Source organism: Xiphias gladius, chromosome 14 (genome assembly GCF_016859285.1).
Source record: "Xiphias gladius isolate SHS-SW01 ecotype Sanya breed wild chromosome 14, ASM1685928v1, whole genome shotgun sequence".
Classification (NCBI taxonomy): Eukaryota; Metazoa; Chordata; class Actinopteri; order Istiophoriformes; family Xiphiidae; genus Xiphias; species Xiphias gladius.
The window spans coordinates 7,586,704-7,603,397 of NC_053413.1; the positions used below are offsets into that span (position 1 = coordinate 7,586,704).

At 39.6% G+C, this 16,694-nt stretch overlaps 2 protein-coding genes across 4 annotated transcripts; both read right to left on the bottom strand.

The window, feature by feature from the left end:
* Window positions 1–299: 299 nt before the first annotated feature.
* LOC120799241 (kelch-like protein 40a) lies at window positions 300–5,027 on the bottom strand. Its single transcript, XM_040144253.1, has 6 exons — window positions 3,909–5,027; window positions 3,579–3,739; window positions 3,088–3,195; window positions 2,302–2,487; window positions 1,930–2,079; window positions 300–411 (listed from the first exon to the last, which is right to left on the bottom strand). Exons 1-6 carry the CDS (start codon window positions 5,025–5,027, stop codon window positions 300–302), a joined length of 1,836 nt encoding a protein of 611 aa, XP_040000187.1.
* Window positions 5,028–6,393: 1,366 nt separating this feature from the next.
* Window positions 6,394–15,947, bottom strand: hhatla (hedgehog acyltransferase like, a). 3 transcript variants are annotated; one of them, XM_040142671.1, is made up of 14 exons: window positions 15,757–15,947; window positions 15,300–15,410; window positions 14,521–14,633; window positions 12,989–13,056; window positions 12,753–12,866; window positions 12,196–12,216; window positions 11,758–11,952; window positions 10,483–10,692; window positions 9,798–9,969; window positions 9,012–9,156; window positions 8,853–8,888; window positions 8,548–8,749; window positions 8,283–8,424; window positions 6,394–7,919 (listed from the first exon to the last, which is right to left on the bottom strand). In XM_040142671.1, exons 3-14 carry the CDS (start codon window positions 14,624–14,626, stop codon window positions 7,777–7,779), a joined length of 1,554 nt encoding a protein of 517 aa, XP_039998605.1. In that variant the 5' UTR covers window positions 14,627–14,633; window positions 15,300–15,410; window positions 15,757–15,947; the 3' UTR covers window positions 6,394–7,776. The 3 variants fall into 3 exon arrangements, with proteins under 3 accessions (XP_039998605.1, XP_039998604.1, XP_039998606.1); XM_040142670.1 differs by lacking the exon at window positions 15,300–15,410; XM_040142672.1 differs by lacking the exons at window positions 12,196–12,216; window positions 15,300–15,410.
* Between the last annotated feature and the right edge of the window lie 747 nt (window positions 15,948–16,694).

The window sequence follows — 16,694 nt, forward strand, 5'->3', positions numbered from 1 at the left end:
GGGGTAAAAATCAACAATTTAGCTTTTTTATAAAAGAAATTTGGTGTGATATACTAAGATGTCCTTTTCCTCCGGCCCTACTTAGACTTGTATCTGTCTCCCCCTGCTGTAAAAAATGAGATAACACTTTGATGCTGATTTCATAACACTTTCTCATCTTCAGATACCAAATTCACTCACTGGCCTGAAACCTTCTGTACCCTAAGCTAATTTTGGGCCAATGTCCACAGTGACCACACTCATTTACTTTAATGCTAATTTTACATCGTTAACCACATTGCACCAACAATTCAACTCAGCTATAACTTGGTGAGACGCAGAGTGTTGAGACGCACTGGGAGAATAGTGGCTCCCTCTGCATAGCTAATCTCTCGCAAGATCCCATTCCAGCACTTCTCTGCCTCATCATATCTGTGGGAAAAATAAATATGTTAGTGTTTGGTGCCCTACAGCATCATAATATAGCATGCAGTAGTAATAAATGTAATCTTAATGCCTTTCATCTACAGGGAATGATTTGACATGAAAAGAACTTTTTGTCATTGCCCTAGCATTAATAGTATAAAGAAAGAATGGAAAGTATTGGAAACTGAATTTTTGGAGTCAGGGATTATTTTTCTCTCCATTTTAGACGCATATTATTTTTTGTGCATACGTTTATATATAGATGTAGACCTTTTTCATGGCAGTAATTTGGATTTGTCAAAGGAAAGGCACATTAATAACAATGTGTCAATTCCATTTAGGTATGCCAGTATTATATGACTCTGTGACAACATACCAATACCATACCAAGCACAATACCAGGGCCCTGGAACTGGAACACCTAACTGACATGCAACCATTATTGTAATGTGTTATAAGTCTGGTTTTATTCTATACTTTCATCATTGTCAGCAATTCCTGTTAAAAGACCAAAACCAACCATGGATTAGTCTGTCTCCCAAAACATTACCTTGTAGATGTCTCCACTAAAGATGTAAATCTTTAAAAACAGGTCACAATAATTTTGTTGTATTTTCTACAAAAAAGAAAACTTAATTTTTTCCTAAAACAGAGGGTCACTGTGGTTTTTACATTACTTAAGCAGAAAATAACAATGTACTTTTGGTGGACTATTTTCAGATGCAGATTAATATACATTTGGTACATAAGTGAGTATTAAAGGTCGTTGAGCTCTATGGCACAAAGGACTGAGATTTATCAAGCTTTGACAACGCAGACAAAACCTGTTTATGAGATTAACTGTTGATAGCGTAGGTTTATAGTTGGTAATAGTTAGTAATAGTCTTTTCATGGGATTTGTTGATGATTGGAAAAATGTAGAAGACTGTTTCATCTTAACCTGAGTGTGGCATCTGATTTTCTCAGATATGTTGTTTAAAGCTTTCAAACTTGCTTGTTTCAAAAATTCTAACAGGCCAAATTTCTCTCAGTAGAACTCAAAGAGTTCACCACATCCTGCCTATAATAAACAATATCGTGTCAAAAAGAAATCTAAGAAATGTTTAAAAAATAGTTGCTTCATTTTTAAATGAACCTGTGAGATGACATATTGAGCTGCTGGTTACACTTTACTTCAAAGCCGCCTATTAAGCATTTATAAGCCACATTTAAACATGTAATACATAATTTATATCACACTGTAATGTATTTGTCAACACCTATAACTCCTCCTATGGGTATCCTGAAGCTGGTTTATTAACAGATAATGAATGAGAATGAAGTAAAACACAGTTGTTATACTATAAAATGTGTCCTCTGAGAAATTATAATTGTTCATACACACTTAAAATGTCTTATATCTGCTTACGACTACAATATAATGTGTTACATATTAAATGTTTGTATACCGTTCATAAATGTTAAAAAAAAGGGGGACTTAAATTACTCCATGAATTTACTCAATGTAAATTAGTGGACTGTTACCTCCAGATGTCAGTCATCTCTGTTGGGACGGGCTCTTCACTGGTTTCACTGGGCATCATGGCGAAGCCCCCCACCGCGTACAGGAAGCCTCCCAAAGAGATTAGACTAAGGGAGCTGCGCTCTTGAGGGAACTCTGTGAACTCAGACCACCTGGAGCACAACAGGCCAATAACCACACATACAGGGAAGGGATGATGGTGTTAAATAAGCTGCTATATTACTGTATGATACCCACAGCAGTGCAATGAGTGCTATTTTATGACCTAATGATCTTCTTTTCACGCCTAGTGAGTCATTTCACTAATGTGGACAGATGCTTCCCCTCATAACGATGAGATAAAATGGGCCATATAAAAAAAACAGTTGTCTCACTTGTTGGTGGCAATGTCATAGACCTCCGCAGAGCTTGTGAGGCCTGCGTCTGTGACCCCCGTCACCACGAAAATCTGGTCTTTGTGGATGGTTATACCAAACAGGGAGCGGGCTGTCTTCAGAGGAGCCAGGTCCTTCCACTCAAACTTAGTAGGATTGTAGACGCAGACTCTTCTCATGCATTTCCTGCATAAAAACATGTAAAACAGTGTGTTAAAGGGGCACTCCGCTGATTTTATATATGAAGTGCAGTTTACTTGTCACTATGAGTACACTCAGCTTGTCAGTTGTGTCTTGCTTCATATGGAAGTTTTTTTCCCCCTTTTTTTTTTAAATGATGATGTAATTTGATGATGTGTTGTGTTTTTGGAGCTTCACCCATACTAGGGAATAAAACTCGGGATATCTGGACCTTGGCTGCTTTGATTTTGACCATCCTCTTTTAAAAAAATAAATAAATATCCGTCTCTTGTGAATCCACCAGATTAATGGAAGTTCAATGACAATTGGTTTAGTTTCAAAATATCCAAAGTGATACTTGCTGTTACAAAATGAATAATAGAACAAGATTAGAACAAACTATGGTACCTTTAGGTTTTATTTCGCAATATAATGTCACTGTCATTAACTGCGTATTTTACATGTATAGGTATTGAATGGGGAACTTCAAACAATGTTCTTTTTACCAAATGGACCCACAGTGTAAAAATAAAGTCCTGATGTGTAATAAAACTGTAAAATAACAGGTTATAGTTCATGTTATAGTTTATGTGGAGTGCCACGTACTTGCTCTCAGACTTTCCTCCAATAACGTAGACAAGACCTTTGTGTGACACAGCTCCATGGCCATATACTTCATAAGGCAGGGGGTCTGACTCCCCCCATTTGAACGACCTGTGTACAAAAACATGTATACAGTAAATGCATAGGTATAACATTATGAGCAGTGGCTCTATAGATGGTTAAGGGGATGTAACAGACTCACACAATAATTCTAATAAGATTGACGGAAATGTACAGGAATCTGAGAAGCCCCGTTGGTGTCCAAAGAAAAACATTTATCTCCAAATGGTGAATTTTCAGATAAACCACCCAGCAAAATAAACCATTCAAAAATCCAATGGATCAAACATAATTGCTGCCATCTATAGAAAAATGTTGTTACAGTATGTAATGCCCTTAATCTGACCATAAAAGGGATGGTTTTATACTTTTATGCTTTGAACAGTGGACTATCAGTATTAAAGTTCCATATTAAACTTAGCGCCTGTACTTACTGTCTGTCATAGATCATGACTGAATTCAGGGCGTGCTCGCCGTCCTTCAGTTCCTTTCCTCCCACAACAAAGATGGCGTTCTCGGCTTCTGTCAGCCCAAACAGACAGCGAGGGTTGGGTTGTGAGGGCATCCCTAACCATTCTGAACTCACTGGATCAAACTGGGGACAAAGAGAATGATATGTGAGTAGTGAAATACACAAGGAATCTGCATTTTGTAAATGCATGTTAAAGTGAGTTTTACAGGGTTTTTAAGAAGTAATTTTAAGAAAAGCAATTTGTTTTCAGAGTAGAAAGAGCTAATGGTGGTCTTCATGATTGATACACTACCTGTAGGAAGTAAGAACTGAACGGTTCGTCTTTATCCTCCTCGTTGTAGATAAGTCCTCCGACAACAAATACCTGGTTCTGGTTGGTGACCAGGCTGCAGTGGTTTTTGGGAATTTCTGTGGATTCTGACACCACAAAGCATTCATTTCCGGCTGGGTCGTAGGCCACAGTCCCTGTGTCATTGAACATAACTATCAGGTCCATCTCAAACATCCCAAAGCGCGGGTTGTTGTTGAGTATACCTGGCAGGTACCCATCATCATCCTCCTCGTCTTCACTTCCTTCTCCCCCCTTTGCCCCGTCATGGCTGGGCTTCCTGGGCTTTGGGAGACGCCCTCTGTGAGCATCTTTGACGAGATCCAGCTCCTTCTTGATCTCCTGGCTGAAACGGATGTACTGGTGGCGCTCCACTTTTTCTTTGAAGTAATCCAAAGGTATGAGCCTAAAACGGATGCAGTGCAACAGCTCTGGCAGGTCCTTAATCCGGTTTGTCTCATCATGTCTGACCCAGTTCATCAGGGATTCAAACACCAGCTCCTCCCGCTCAACATTCAGGGCATCTGAGGTGATGATAATGGCCAGCTCACTTGGGCCCAGCTGCAGGAAGTCCTGGTCCCTGACAACAACCTGGTATCGGTCACAGATGAACTCTCTAGCACTCAGGGTGAGCCTGGGACAATCCAGCAGCAGCCCCAGTCTGAAGATAGCTAAGCAGTTTCCCAGCATCAGCTTCTCTTGGAGGTAGGACACACACACAGAGAATATGGAGGGGATCTGGTACATGTTGGCAACCATGAAGATATCCTGGACATTCTGTTCTGTCAGAATAATTTCAGAGGTGTATAAGTAGCGTAGGATCATCCCCATAACACCTGGCTCCACATCTTTGAGGACAATCTCACGCTTCTTGCTCTCTTCCAGGTCAGACAGGAACATAGCCTTAAAGAAGGGGCTGCTGGCTGCCAAAACCAAGCGGTGGCAGGGGAACTCCTTGTCCTGGATTTTGAGGACACAATCCACAAACTTGTCATTCTCCAACAGGTCGCACAGTCCATCCTGAAGGAGGGTCTGTTGGTACATCCGAGGCTGCTCCACTGGGTCTATAGTCAGGGCAGCCATTTTGTTCTGTTTCCTGGTCCTGGTTGGCTTTGGTGGGCACCCTACTTACTCCCCACAACAGAGCAGGACTGTCAACCTCTCACAGGGCTGCTCAGATTGCTGTGGATAGCCTCCACGGGTTGGTTGGCTGGTGGCTGCAGCCGTCTGTGGCTGTCAGTCACTCTGTAAGTCATGGGTATTTATAGACAGGATCCTCACAAAGCTGAGGAATCCATTTTGGTGGACAGGAAACAGGACCTATCCACTCCTGCACCAGTCAGACCCCCAGAAACAGCTGAATGACTAAACACTGGGGTGATGGCATTTTAAATCCAGTAGAACAACTCACCCAGGGGCCTGGATTGGATCACTTTGATATTTTGACAAACTTTTACCATGATGTTTTTTAATATGTAATCTAATACTGGCATGACTAGTACCTCAACTGGTGCATGGACATCAGTAGAGGTACAATGTATACTGCACTCTGTAAAGGCAACAGTGGTTCTAGAAATACTTGCAGGTTACATAATAAACCTCTCCTGACACCAGAAAGTCTCATGTTTTAGAAAAAACATGAATATATATATATATATGTACACACACACACGACACATTCTACAGTGATTGTTCCTTACAAATCAGGTCACCGCAGTGGTCCCCTTAACTTTAAAAAAGCAGAAATCAATTTCAAAAATCAGTCAGAATGGGATGTGATAGTATGAATCAAACACTTTCAAAATGGCCAAAAAACAAAATAAAAACAATAAAAGAATTTTAAAAATAACAATTACAACAAAATTTGAACAATTTTATTTTAAGTAAAAAATTCAATATGACGTGACTCATACATTGTATCATTATATAAATATTTAAAATATGACTAAAACACTAACAGCATGGTATAAAACAGTCACTTACATATCTTTTAGACCCAGAGATACACACTGAGAGATAAACAAACACTGGCACCTACTGGCTTAAAGTGAAAGATGTCACTGAGTGTGTTAAGGGATAAACCATAGATGTATTATAAAAGGAGAAAGGCAGGGTGAAAGAGGATCTTGGTTCAAATTTCATCACTCAGCTGAAATTAAATGAAAGCCAAACTGAGCAGCTGACATGAAGGAGTGAAGGAAAAGAATTTGTGGAAGATAAAATCTGCTACTTTCATCCACACATATACAGGGAATATTGTAAATTAAAAGGTTTTGTTAATTCTAATTCTTGAGCATGTAATTTAATCAAGTGTCCCTGCTCTTTGGTTTATTTGAACGACATGATGAGTCCAGTTAAGTTAAGACATGTCAAATTGTCAATTATTCTCTGATCAAACAATACTTTTTAGTGCCATGCCCATGCTTTATGCGATCTTTAATAATTGAAGTATTTGGAGAATGAAAACACCTGTTTAGGTGGACCATAGGTCATTGGGCCTTTAATGCTTTTTTTTATATCATCATAATGTAATCACGTGGGTATTGACAGCCGTGACTGATCAGCTTTGGTCAAACTAGGCCATCTTGTGATGATAGATGACAATGTCTCACTATAAAACATATCAACACAGTCATGATAACCTCCATCTCTATCTATTTAAACAAAATGAAATTGTTAAAGGTTTTAATGTAGACCATGCTCAGACATCCAAGCAAGTAGCAATACAAGCATTTTAATTTCCTCGACAAAACTTTATTTCAAGTCAAATTTTTGAATGAAACACTTTTGAATAAATACCCTATAATGAGAAAAGGAGTTACAGTCTGCAAGATTTTATTTCCCACTACGCGCTGCACTGAAGACACACAGCAGCTTTTGGTGACAGGCAGGATAAGACTGACCCATATTCCCCGCTGGGCCTGTTGCCTTTCATAGTGAACTGAGGACCTGGATCACCTGGTAAGAGGGAGGAGAAAGATATCCTGAAATGGCACAACTACAGTAAGCTCCTGTAGATGGTATGGTAGGGGAGGAAGCTGTTGTTCTCTGGACTGTTGAACTACATTCAATTTTTCACCATTTTGAGAGACTGAATAGATTCTCAATCAACGTCAGAATAGATTATCTTATACATTGTGACTTGTATTTTTGCTTAGTGACAGTAGAGCAAAGGTACTTTAGAATCAACTGCAAGCGGCGTGGAGGATCTTCCACAGCAACCTTTGTTTATTGTCTTCATTGCACTCCATTCGTGGCACCCTGATTTCAAGTTTTTTCAAGTTTTTAACCCTTTCAGAATGATTAAATATTATGATGATTAGGATCTAAGGCATCCAAAGCAAAATTGAAACACCATCTGACTAAAAATAATCATGTTGACGATAATTTAAAAAAAAAAAGGAAGAATGTCCAAATTTGAGGAAAAGCAAAAATGAACACAGGAAACAACCCCACAGAACACAGTAGTTGTTCCTTTACAATACTGTATGTCCTTGTATATTACATTTTGCTTCATAAAATATTTCGCAGGCCTATAACTTGCTAAACAATCTTTTGTTTGGATAAAATAAAAATAAAAAATGCACCATCGGTGGGTTTGTGCCAGAGGACGTGGCGATTATCTACAGCAAGTGCACTTGTGGATATTTCACAGTTCAAAACATTGGCTCGCTTCTGACAAACAAAAGCAAAAAACACAGGCTTCTGAACAATGTAGGTGCTGACTCGCTGTTACAGTCTGTTTCAGTTACAGTTCGCAAGGCCAAGGATGGAACAATGTGAGAGGGCTGTTGACCATGAAGTCTGTGAAACTCTGTGTTTTTCTGTCTGTTTATTCTTTTTTTTCTTTGCCGCCATCGACCGGCTTTACCGGCACCAGATCATCCAGCAGGGCTTGTTGCCGCTCCCTTTCCTTCACCAGCTGCACGCCACAGTAGGTCACAAGTAACACTGAGAGGGTGGACAGAGGAAAACCTGGAAGATAAAAGAGAAAGAGGGAAAGAAAGAGGAAGTGGAGGGGGGAAATGGGAAGAAATGAGAACTGAAAGGTATAACTTTAAAGGAATGCAGCTGTCTTTGTGCTGTGTCGTGATCAACTGCAGATAATCCTGTGAACAACCTTCGCCATTTCCCAGCTCTCGGTTGTGAAGCTTCTTTTGCTCTAGAGCAACAAGAAAGAAAGCAACAAAGAGGACGCTAAAGTCGTTGTGATGGATGACGGCGCCCCCTTGAGATTCTGTTGCTTTTGATGTCTCGTCTGTGTTGTTCTCGCTTTGACTGGAACTGAGAGGAAAGCCTTAGTTTTTTTAAATATAATATTTCATTGTTGTTGCATACCTTTGAAAATCAGTCTCCTGCCAACCATTTTGGCAAACTCCAAACTGTTGAGGGAGAGAACGTTGTAGAGGATGATGGCCCAGAAGTTGGCGGCATTGAAAACACCACGGATCCTGCGTGACATAGCTTCACCCATAGCACCCTAGAAACAGAAGACACAGGAATACATTCAGAAATCTGGTATAAAATTATGATATCATATATATACTTATTTCCTACTTTGATTATCCAGTTAAAAATCATTCAGTATAATCATTTTCCTCACCTCAATGGTGGAAAATGGTGGAAGGGAGAAGAACTTGGCCACCCACAGCTCAAAGTTGAGCCCAAAGCAGTTGAAAAAGGACCAGACGTAAACCAGTTCACATGGGCCCAGCCACAAGGTGGTGATAGTGAAGGTGCAGATGGTTGCTAAGAACTCTTTGAAGATTTTATCATGATCCCCACCAATATAGTCATAAACATACCTGCAATATTACAACTCACATTTAATGCAGTGAAGAATCAAAATCATCTTTTATATAACGGCTTCTGTCATTTAAACCCATACATTTAAAGTCAATCACTTACTTGCACAGCCAGTCATTGATGCCTCTGTCAAAGTGCCTAAAAAAGAGAGACATTGTCCATGTAAATCTTTTTACGCAGTTTCAAGGTTTGGCATGGCCAACAAGGAAACCACACGATGATTTCTTAAGATTGCACACAACTGTTGCAGGTCACACATACGTCTCAGCGAAGACATAGAGCATGGTGATACACTTGGGGGGCTGAGGAGGGTCCAGGTGGTCCAGTGTCGCCACTGTGTTGATGAAACCAAACATCACAGCTGCTTTCACCCAGTCATACACCAGGTTGGAATAAGCCAGGCCAGCTGCAGAAGCACATAAATAAACAAGGCACGTTTACCTAAAGGTTCATTAAGGGTAGATGTTGCAGAGCATCAGTATATCAACTTCTACTAATAGTAGATTGTCATGTTTTTTAGAGTGCATAATGCTTAGACTGTGAGATTCCATAGAAAATAGAGTAAAAGTGATGCACGGAATGAATATTAGATATTAGCCTTTTAGTAAATATTGGATGTCAACCAGTAATAATAACCAATACTCACCACGGCTACTTATAGACAGTGTGGAAAGCCTGTAATAAAATTGTATTCTCTTTGCATCTTTATTTATCTGTTTAAATGTCAGTTGTAAACCACTATGAAGATTCCTCCACCATTAACCAGGTGCCTTAAAGAGAAGCTAACCCTGAGGGATTTTTTTGTCTGGGGTTCAGTAAAGAGTTTGTGTCTGTCACGGTCTCACTGCTTTGTACCAGTCATTTCCAAAGAATTCAGTTCAAGGGTTTACAGTGTTCATTTATATTTCTGCATAAAAATTGAACAGTCGACACTAAAAGACACTAAATAAGGACAGGAATGTCAACTATCAGCATTTAAAAAAGAAAAAATACAAACATCAGTATCTGCTGTTCCAGACCCATTATTATTACATCTGTCCAACTCACCCAGACACCAGTCAGACAGCTTGGTGACCAGCTTCATGTCACTGGGGATTGTCAAGATGTAAAGATAGTGGAAGAACACGTCCACCACCAGAATAACTCCCAGGTGCAACAAAGCCTTGGTGGTGATGTTCCACATCTCCCTGTCTTTGCGGGTCAGTTGGGTGTTGTTCGCCTGCGGGATGAAAAACATTTAGTTTTGTGAACAAGCCTACTTTGTTTTGTAAAATTATAGGACCATCCCAGCTAATTATACATTATAGTTGAAATGATATTCTCTAGTAATTGACATATGCAAAGGTATTAACAGCAGCAGTGACAGTAGTAGTAATACTTGGTTTTTTTAACCAGGTTAGGCCCAGAAAATCTTTACATGCTTTAAATTTTTTTGATATAAAAGTGAATCTACTCTAGTTTAATTGATAGCGCTTAAGAGCTTTGTCTCTGTTGATGGCTTTCAAACTGAGTTATATAAACACATTAGCATCTTACATATTTGCATCAGATGTCCTAAAATGACACTCCATGTGGGTGTTACATGAGCCTTCAGGAGCTTTCTCACACAATGTTCAGTCATGAGTGATGGCTTCATAACTACTGTCAAATCTTAGAGGGCTGCTCACTTCTCACTGTTACTAATTTGTCCCGCAGTCAGTTGCCACGTTTCGTTTCACCATAAAATCCTCACCTGGGCATGATACCTGTCGAACGTCATGATAGGTCCAAAGAAGAAGAAGGGGAGGTAGAAGTTGTATTTCAGCAGGTCAGTGAATGTGTGGTTGCCGTCCTTCTTTTCACAGTTCTCTAAAGCAAAGCTCATGCAGCGCATGATGCTGAAGCCACAGCCTCCATAGAACAGGATGTCTTGCAGGTCGAAGGAGCCAGTCACCAAGGCTTCCTAAAGGAGGAGTCGGACTTATTCTGAACCTCAAACATCCCCTTTTTGCATATGGACAGTACCTCTAGATTACCCAGTATTTGGCTTGATTGAAACAAGAATTTTACAGCAATACACCTGCACTTTGTTCTCAATTACATATTACTATTACTATTATAATAAGGGTAGCAGAAGTAGTAGGAACATATTCAACATAACATTATATTGAATTATATTACTTATATCACTATATGATAATATTATATTTCTACTTATAGTATTATTATATTGTAGTTTTACATTATTTACTATATCGTGGTATTATTTTATATTTCTCTTAAATATATTTCAGAATATTGCATTATTATTTTACATAGTGTGTATATTACATATACTGGACACATTATATAAAACACCATATACTTTGAAATATTTTCATGTATATTGTATTAATATTCAAACTGACACATAAATATCCATATTTATATTGTGTACAGAACCCACATCGAGGCTGCTGGAGTTGCACTACTGGAATATTTTGTCTTAAGCACAAATATTTGCTAATTTATTTATATAGTCTAAGGTATTGTTATGTATCTAGCTTTTAAAGTCATCTCTCTGTTTTCATTAATTTGGTATTTTATTTTTGTGTATTTCATTCAAATTAGTCTTTGTCTGTTCTCTTACCTCTTAGCCTATTTCTTGTGTTGCTGTAACTTGATTTTTCCCTCTATCACCTTCAATTTCTTTGATGCATTTGTTTACCAAGATTTAATCGTAGCTTAAGGATCTCTTTATAATTTTTCTAAAATTTTGATTTGAACTGACAGCAACTCTGCACAACCCTTTCCACCATACTGCATTGTCGTTTTCACTGCTCATCCTGTAGAAGCCATGCAACGCCTTCTGTTCATAGAATATCAGTTCAGTTCTCAGACATCTCCACTGGTCACCTTTTCATTACAGACTTTAAGATTTCCAACACTCGCTCTAAATCAAGCAATTGAGCATTCAATGTTTTTGTGCCTCAAGCACGGAACAGCCTGACTGCTGATTCAAAGTGTGCACCTGCAACCACCCACTCACCTGCCAGGAGTTATAGGGTTCCAGCTTGATGGAGGCCAGTGTGGTCAGGCCAGCGGCAAAGCACATCCATTTCCTCTTGGCCAGAGCAACACTGTAGAGTATGATGCAGTGAGACAGAACCAGAGCCATGAAGGTCCAGCCCATTGTGACCAGGACTGCCAAACCACCGTACACACCAAAGATCAAGGATCTGTGCTGTGGGGAAAAGAGGGGCCAGTATCAGTGTGACGCAATGACTGTTGTACTATTCATAATTCAATGCAACACACATGAAGAGCGGTGTTAGTACAATAACACTGTTTTAAGTACAATAGATGTACTTTAGGATGGAAGGATTAAATTTTTCTGGGGAAAAACAAATACACTGTCACGATATCAATGGTTTAAAGATTAAACACATGACAAACGTTATAAAATTCACAAGTTTATTAATGTTACCTTACATCCATCTACACCAATCTTCATCGTAAGCATAAAACAAGACAGAAAACATGTTTAAAACATAATGAACTGTTTTAAATATGTTAAAATAGACTCAAAAGAGACCATCACAGTCTAACAGAATGTAACTCATGCTCATGCATCAAGTCAATAATTTGATAGATTTGAGGTATAAATACTGCAAAAATATTTTTGTTTAGTAGAATACAATAGAATAGAACTGCATTGAATTGAACTGAATGTACTTACCTGTACAGCCCAAGATATGCTGTTCACATCAGCATAAGGTAGTTTTGCATTTAATGTGTATATAGCATATATCAAATGAAATCTGGTGTATAGCCTTGACTGGAGCAAAGCTTGGGTTCATTCAGTGTGCAAGCACATACATACAAACACACACACGTGTGTGTATATATATATATATATATATATATATATATATACAATTCGTACATACATATACAAAAGAGACGTGCAATTATACCTGCATGGAGTCAGAGTACAGTGCTATCTCGTGGCCATTCACACTTACAACACACGCATGCACGCACCTTTGGAGCTATCAGGGTGAATATCTTGGCAAAGATCACATGACCGGTGAGAGCAAAAAGGATATGATTGCGGAATGTAGAGAACCACATCATCCATTCAAAGTCTGCAACATCCTGTGTAAAAGAGAGATGCATTACTAACACAAGACAAGCGCTCTCTTTTGACATTTTGCATCAGTAAATCCGATGACAGAACACAATGTGATACATTAAATGATTATATACAGGAAACTTACCATTTTCCTGCCAAAGTAATGCCATCCTGGTTTCACACTTTCTTTGAAGGCCTTTCTATTTACATTGTCTGAATAAAGAGGAAAAATGCAGGATAATCAGCAAACAATATTTAAGTAAATTGTGCATTGGATATAGTGTTTAACCGATAAAGCATTTCAGATTTAGAAGATTTGAACTCTTGGTAGTATATGGTAAAGCTTCCAGGTTGAGGAGTGCAAAATCCAGACTTTGGGCAGCTTTATGTTTGGGTTCTATGTGAACACTGACCATTTTTTGAAAAATCCTCAGAAAAAGGTCCTGTAGGATTCCAAATTTGAACAGCTTTGGTGTATTTGTTTGACTATTCAAGGTGAATTTAAGGTGTGAGAGCTCATTCAGTCCATTTGGTAATATCAAATATTATATAATGTACTCATTGCGAAGCTTTCTATTTTTGAAACTGACATCTTCAGTCATATGGTCATAATCTGGTTGAAGGAGATTAGTTCACTGCATAACCTGAGCAAAACTCTAACACAGAGATGATGAAAATCACAATAGGAGGGAAAAAATAAGCATGATAATAACCACAATCGAGGCAATGCTGTTGAGACATTCAGTACACAGCAACAGATGAGATTGGCACACAGCCCCACCACAGCTCCCCCAGCTTTGCCTGATTATACTAATGGCCATGAAAAAGGATATCAAAATGTGATGGTCAGTCAGGGAAAGCCTCTCACTTCTGGGAACACAGCCAGACTTCTATTAACAGTGTACAGTGCTACTGTAGCGTGCAGACCTGAGTGGTACGAATGCCCACAGATAGGGGAGCCATAAATGAACATTTCCAGACACAGAAACTAAAAACTAAAGAAAAGGAATCAGGACAAAATGATGACTGACACGCCTCTGCCCTGGCCAGTCTGGCAGCACAGACTGTGGCAGACAGTACCATTCACCAGACTGGCACTGTCTGCCACAGTGAAGAGGCTAGTTTTAGCATTTTAGAGTCTGGATAATGCAAACATTTGGCATTATTGCAGGATAAAAGGTTTGGGGCTTAGTTTTCTCAGTGTAACTGATTCTAAAACTTAAATATCTCCATCAGGAAAATAATTAGAAAGTAATTGGACCATCTCTAAATTGTCTTCATATTAATAGGAACATGCAGGAATTCCTTAGGGGAGAGGGGTCCCTTTTAATCTGCTAAATGAACTTTGTTCTACACAGCTTTAGGTGAACTAGAGCAGTGTTTTACGTAGGGATCTTATTTTTTGATGCAGATTTTGCCAATAACTCACATTTTTACATGTAAGGGAGATTTATTTGAATTGAAAGTGTTGACTGGAGTGTGTTTTTTTTTTTTACTCGTAAAGTCAGTAAAGCCGTGGAGCAGCTGCTCGGAAAGTGCACATTCACTCTAGCTTCAATGAATATAACTGGATTTCCTTGAACTTCAGTAAACCTCTTGCATTGTGTTATTGATTTTTAGAGTGACATCGACAGTGTGTATGTGCTTTGGACATCTCTTGACATGCCATGCACTCACCACTTGAAGCTTCAAAAATCCAACTGCCTGCCCATATCAAGGCCAAAGCGAGTACAGCTGTGTAGAGATACAGCTCATATCTGGGGAGGGCAGCCTTGATCCCCATGGTGAATCTGTACACAGGGAGCCCAACGGGTTGAAAAGCAGTCAGCCACACAATAGTAGACCTGACTGATGACAAACTGTATAAGTAGGAATAAAAATAGACAGATTAAAAGCTTGTGACAGAACATTTTAAAATTGTGAGCAAGGAGTTTACCAAGGTTTACTGGCCCAGTGTTTTCCAGATGTCATTGATTATTGGGAGGGAAATTGTTCAATTTTAGTTAGGCCCGGGGGATCAGTATGTGAAAGCATGTGTTTGAGCAGCCTTGTCTTAGAAATACCGTGTGGGCCTAACAATTTAAAAATGTGCCTAATAAGAAGACAGAACACTGAATGTTTTGGAGCCTATATATACACTATTATATTACTGTAGATTGTTTAGTTTTGTCATCAGCACCATTCACATAGATTCCCATGATAACGATACACTATTTACATTCACGCCCAGCGGAAAAACAGCCTAAGGCTTTTATTTTTATTTTTTTAATCACTATGGTGACCAACATATGTTCGAACACATATCAACACAGGTTCCTCATGTCACAGACAGACCAAGGTGTTTTGACGAGGTGACATTTTACAAATGAGCCCCTTAGATCGACAGGCCTGTGACTTAAATAGCACCGCAGAGCTCTGGCTCCTCGGAATCAGCATCGTCAGCTGCGCAACCCTACCTTCCTTCCTATTATAGCTCTTGCAGTTGGTCCGCCGTGCAGCAGGGCAGCCGCAGTGCTGTGTTATCTGAGATGCGCTGGGGACTCGCTTCACAGAATAATTAGCACTGACTGGAATGGCCAAGAATGGTGCATCGGAGTAAGAAAACAAAAAGACAGTTACTTTCCAGTGGAGAATAACCACCTGCACGTGGTTGTCTGCGTATGTGTGGGTGCCTCGGGCTCATGTTGCGCACTGTGAGTTGAAGTTAAAGGACCTGGACTAACAAGTCCTCTCCATGCCAAAATGTAACCATGGCTAAGAAGGACCTCAGCAAAGTGTCCTGCATACAAATCCAGGTCCACTGTTTCACTGCTCCATGCACATAGCGCCGAAAACACAAAGGCCCTTTTCGTTGATTTTTTTATGGTTACTCTCATATTTAACCCCAAATAAAAGAGATTTGTTTTTACTAACCTTGTATCCGCCTCACAGTGTCAAGAGGAGGGCAGCAGTGTTTACAGCCCGACTCTTCAATACAGACAATGAATTAAAGAAAAGGGGCTGGTGGTGGTGGTGGTGGTGGTTTACAGCAGGTTTTCTAATTCATCCGTCCGGTGGGGGCTTGCCGCTGCCGCCGCTGCCTGCGATCGCCAGCCTCGGCCACTCAGGATGTTGCGGACTCAACGAAAGGAGGAGGAGGAGGAGGAGGAGGAGGAGGGGGGATATATTTATCCTCCACTACCGCACCACGGTGAGGGGTGGTCCACACCGAGCCCATCAGACCTTACAGACCTGCAAAAACACTCTGGGACAATGGTGAACTGGATGATCGAAGGATTCTCCTATCAAAACTATAATGGATCAGATTTGAAGATAAAATGGGTTAGGCATGCAAATATTACAAAATGTAGCCTGTGACTTCAAGTTTACAATAACAAATGCTCCTGCAAGTACTTCTAAGCCTTTATTTTATAGAATATCCTCTTTCATCCTCTGTGGTAACAGAATAAGATACCGTTTTATAATCTAATATATGAAATGGTAATATAAACTATTATCTAAGGAATTTGGTGATTTTACATAGTTTTCAGACAATGATGTTTGCCTTAATTATGGGAAACATTCAGACACCAAGTGCTCTCACTTTCTATCTTCAAACACACACACACACACACACACACACACACACACACACACACACACACACACACACACACACAATAAACCAAGTCATCTGGCCAGAGACCAGATGAATAATGTGACTGGATACAGATGCTGTCGGTCTACTTTATTTTATCATTACGAATGCACAGTATCCTTGAAGTATTTTCCTAATTTAGACACTAGGTGGCGCTCTCGGCTTTTTAAAATATTCTCCACCAACTAACGGCGAAAGAACAGGAACCTAGGGT

Coding starts and splice junctions, on each gene's coding strand:
- LOC120799241 (XM_040144253.1), bottom strand. CDS start 5,027: ATGGCTGCCCTGACTATAGACCCAGTGGAGCAGCCTCGGATGTACCAA. Junction 3,740..3,908: donor TCAGTTCTTACTTCCTACAG/GTAGTGTATCAA, acceptor CTTTGTCCCCAG/TTTGATCCAGTGAGTTCAGA. Junction 2,488..3,087: donor GGAGGAAAGTCTGAGAGCAA/GTACGTGGCACT, acceptor GTTTTTATGCAG/GAAATGCATGAGAAGAGTCT.
- hhatla (XM_040142670.1), bottom strand. CDS start 14,626: ATGGGGATCAAGGCTGCCCTCCCCAGATATGAGCTGTATCTCTACACA. Junction 12,217..12,752: donor TCACCCTGATAGCTCCAAAG/GTGCGTGCATGC, acceptor CTTACGATGAAG/ATTGGTGTAGATGGATGTAA. Junction 8,889..9,011: donor CTCTATGTCTTCGCTGAGAC/GTATGTGTGACC, acceptor TCTCTTTTTTAG/GCACTTTGACAGAGGCATCA.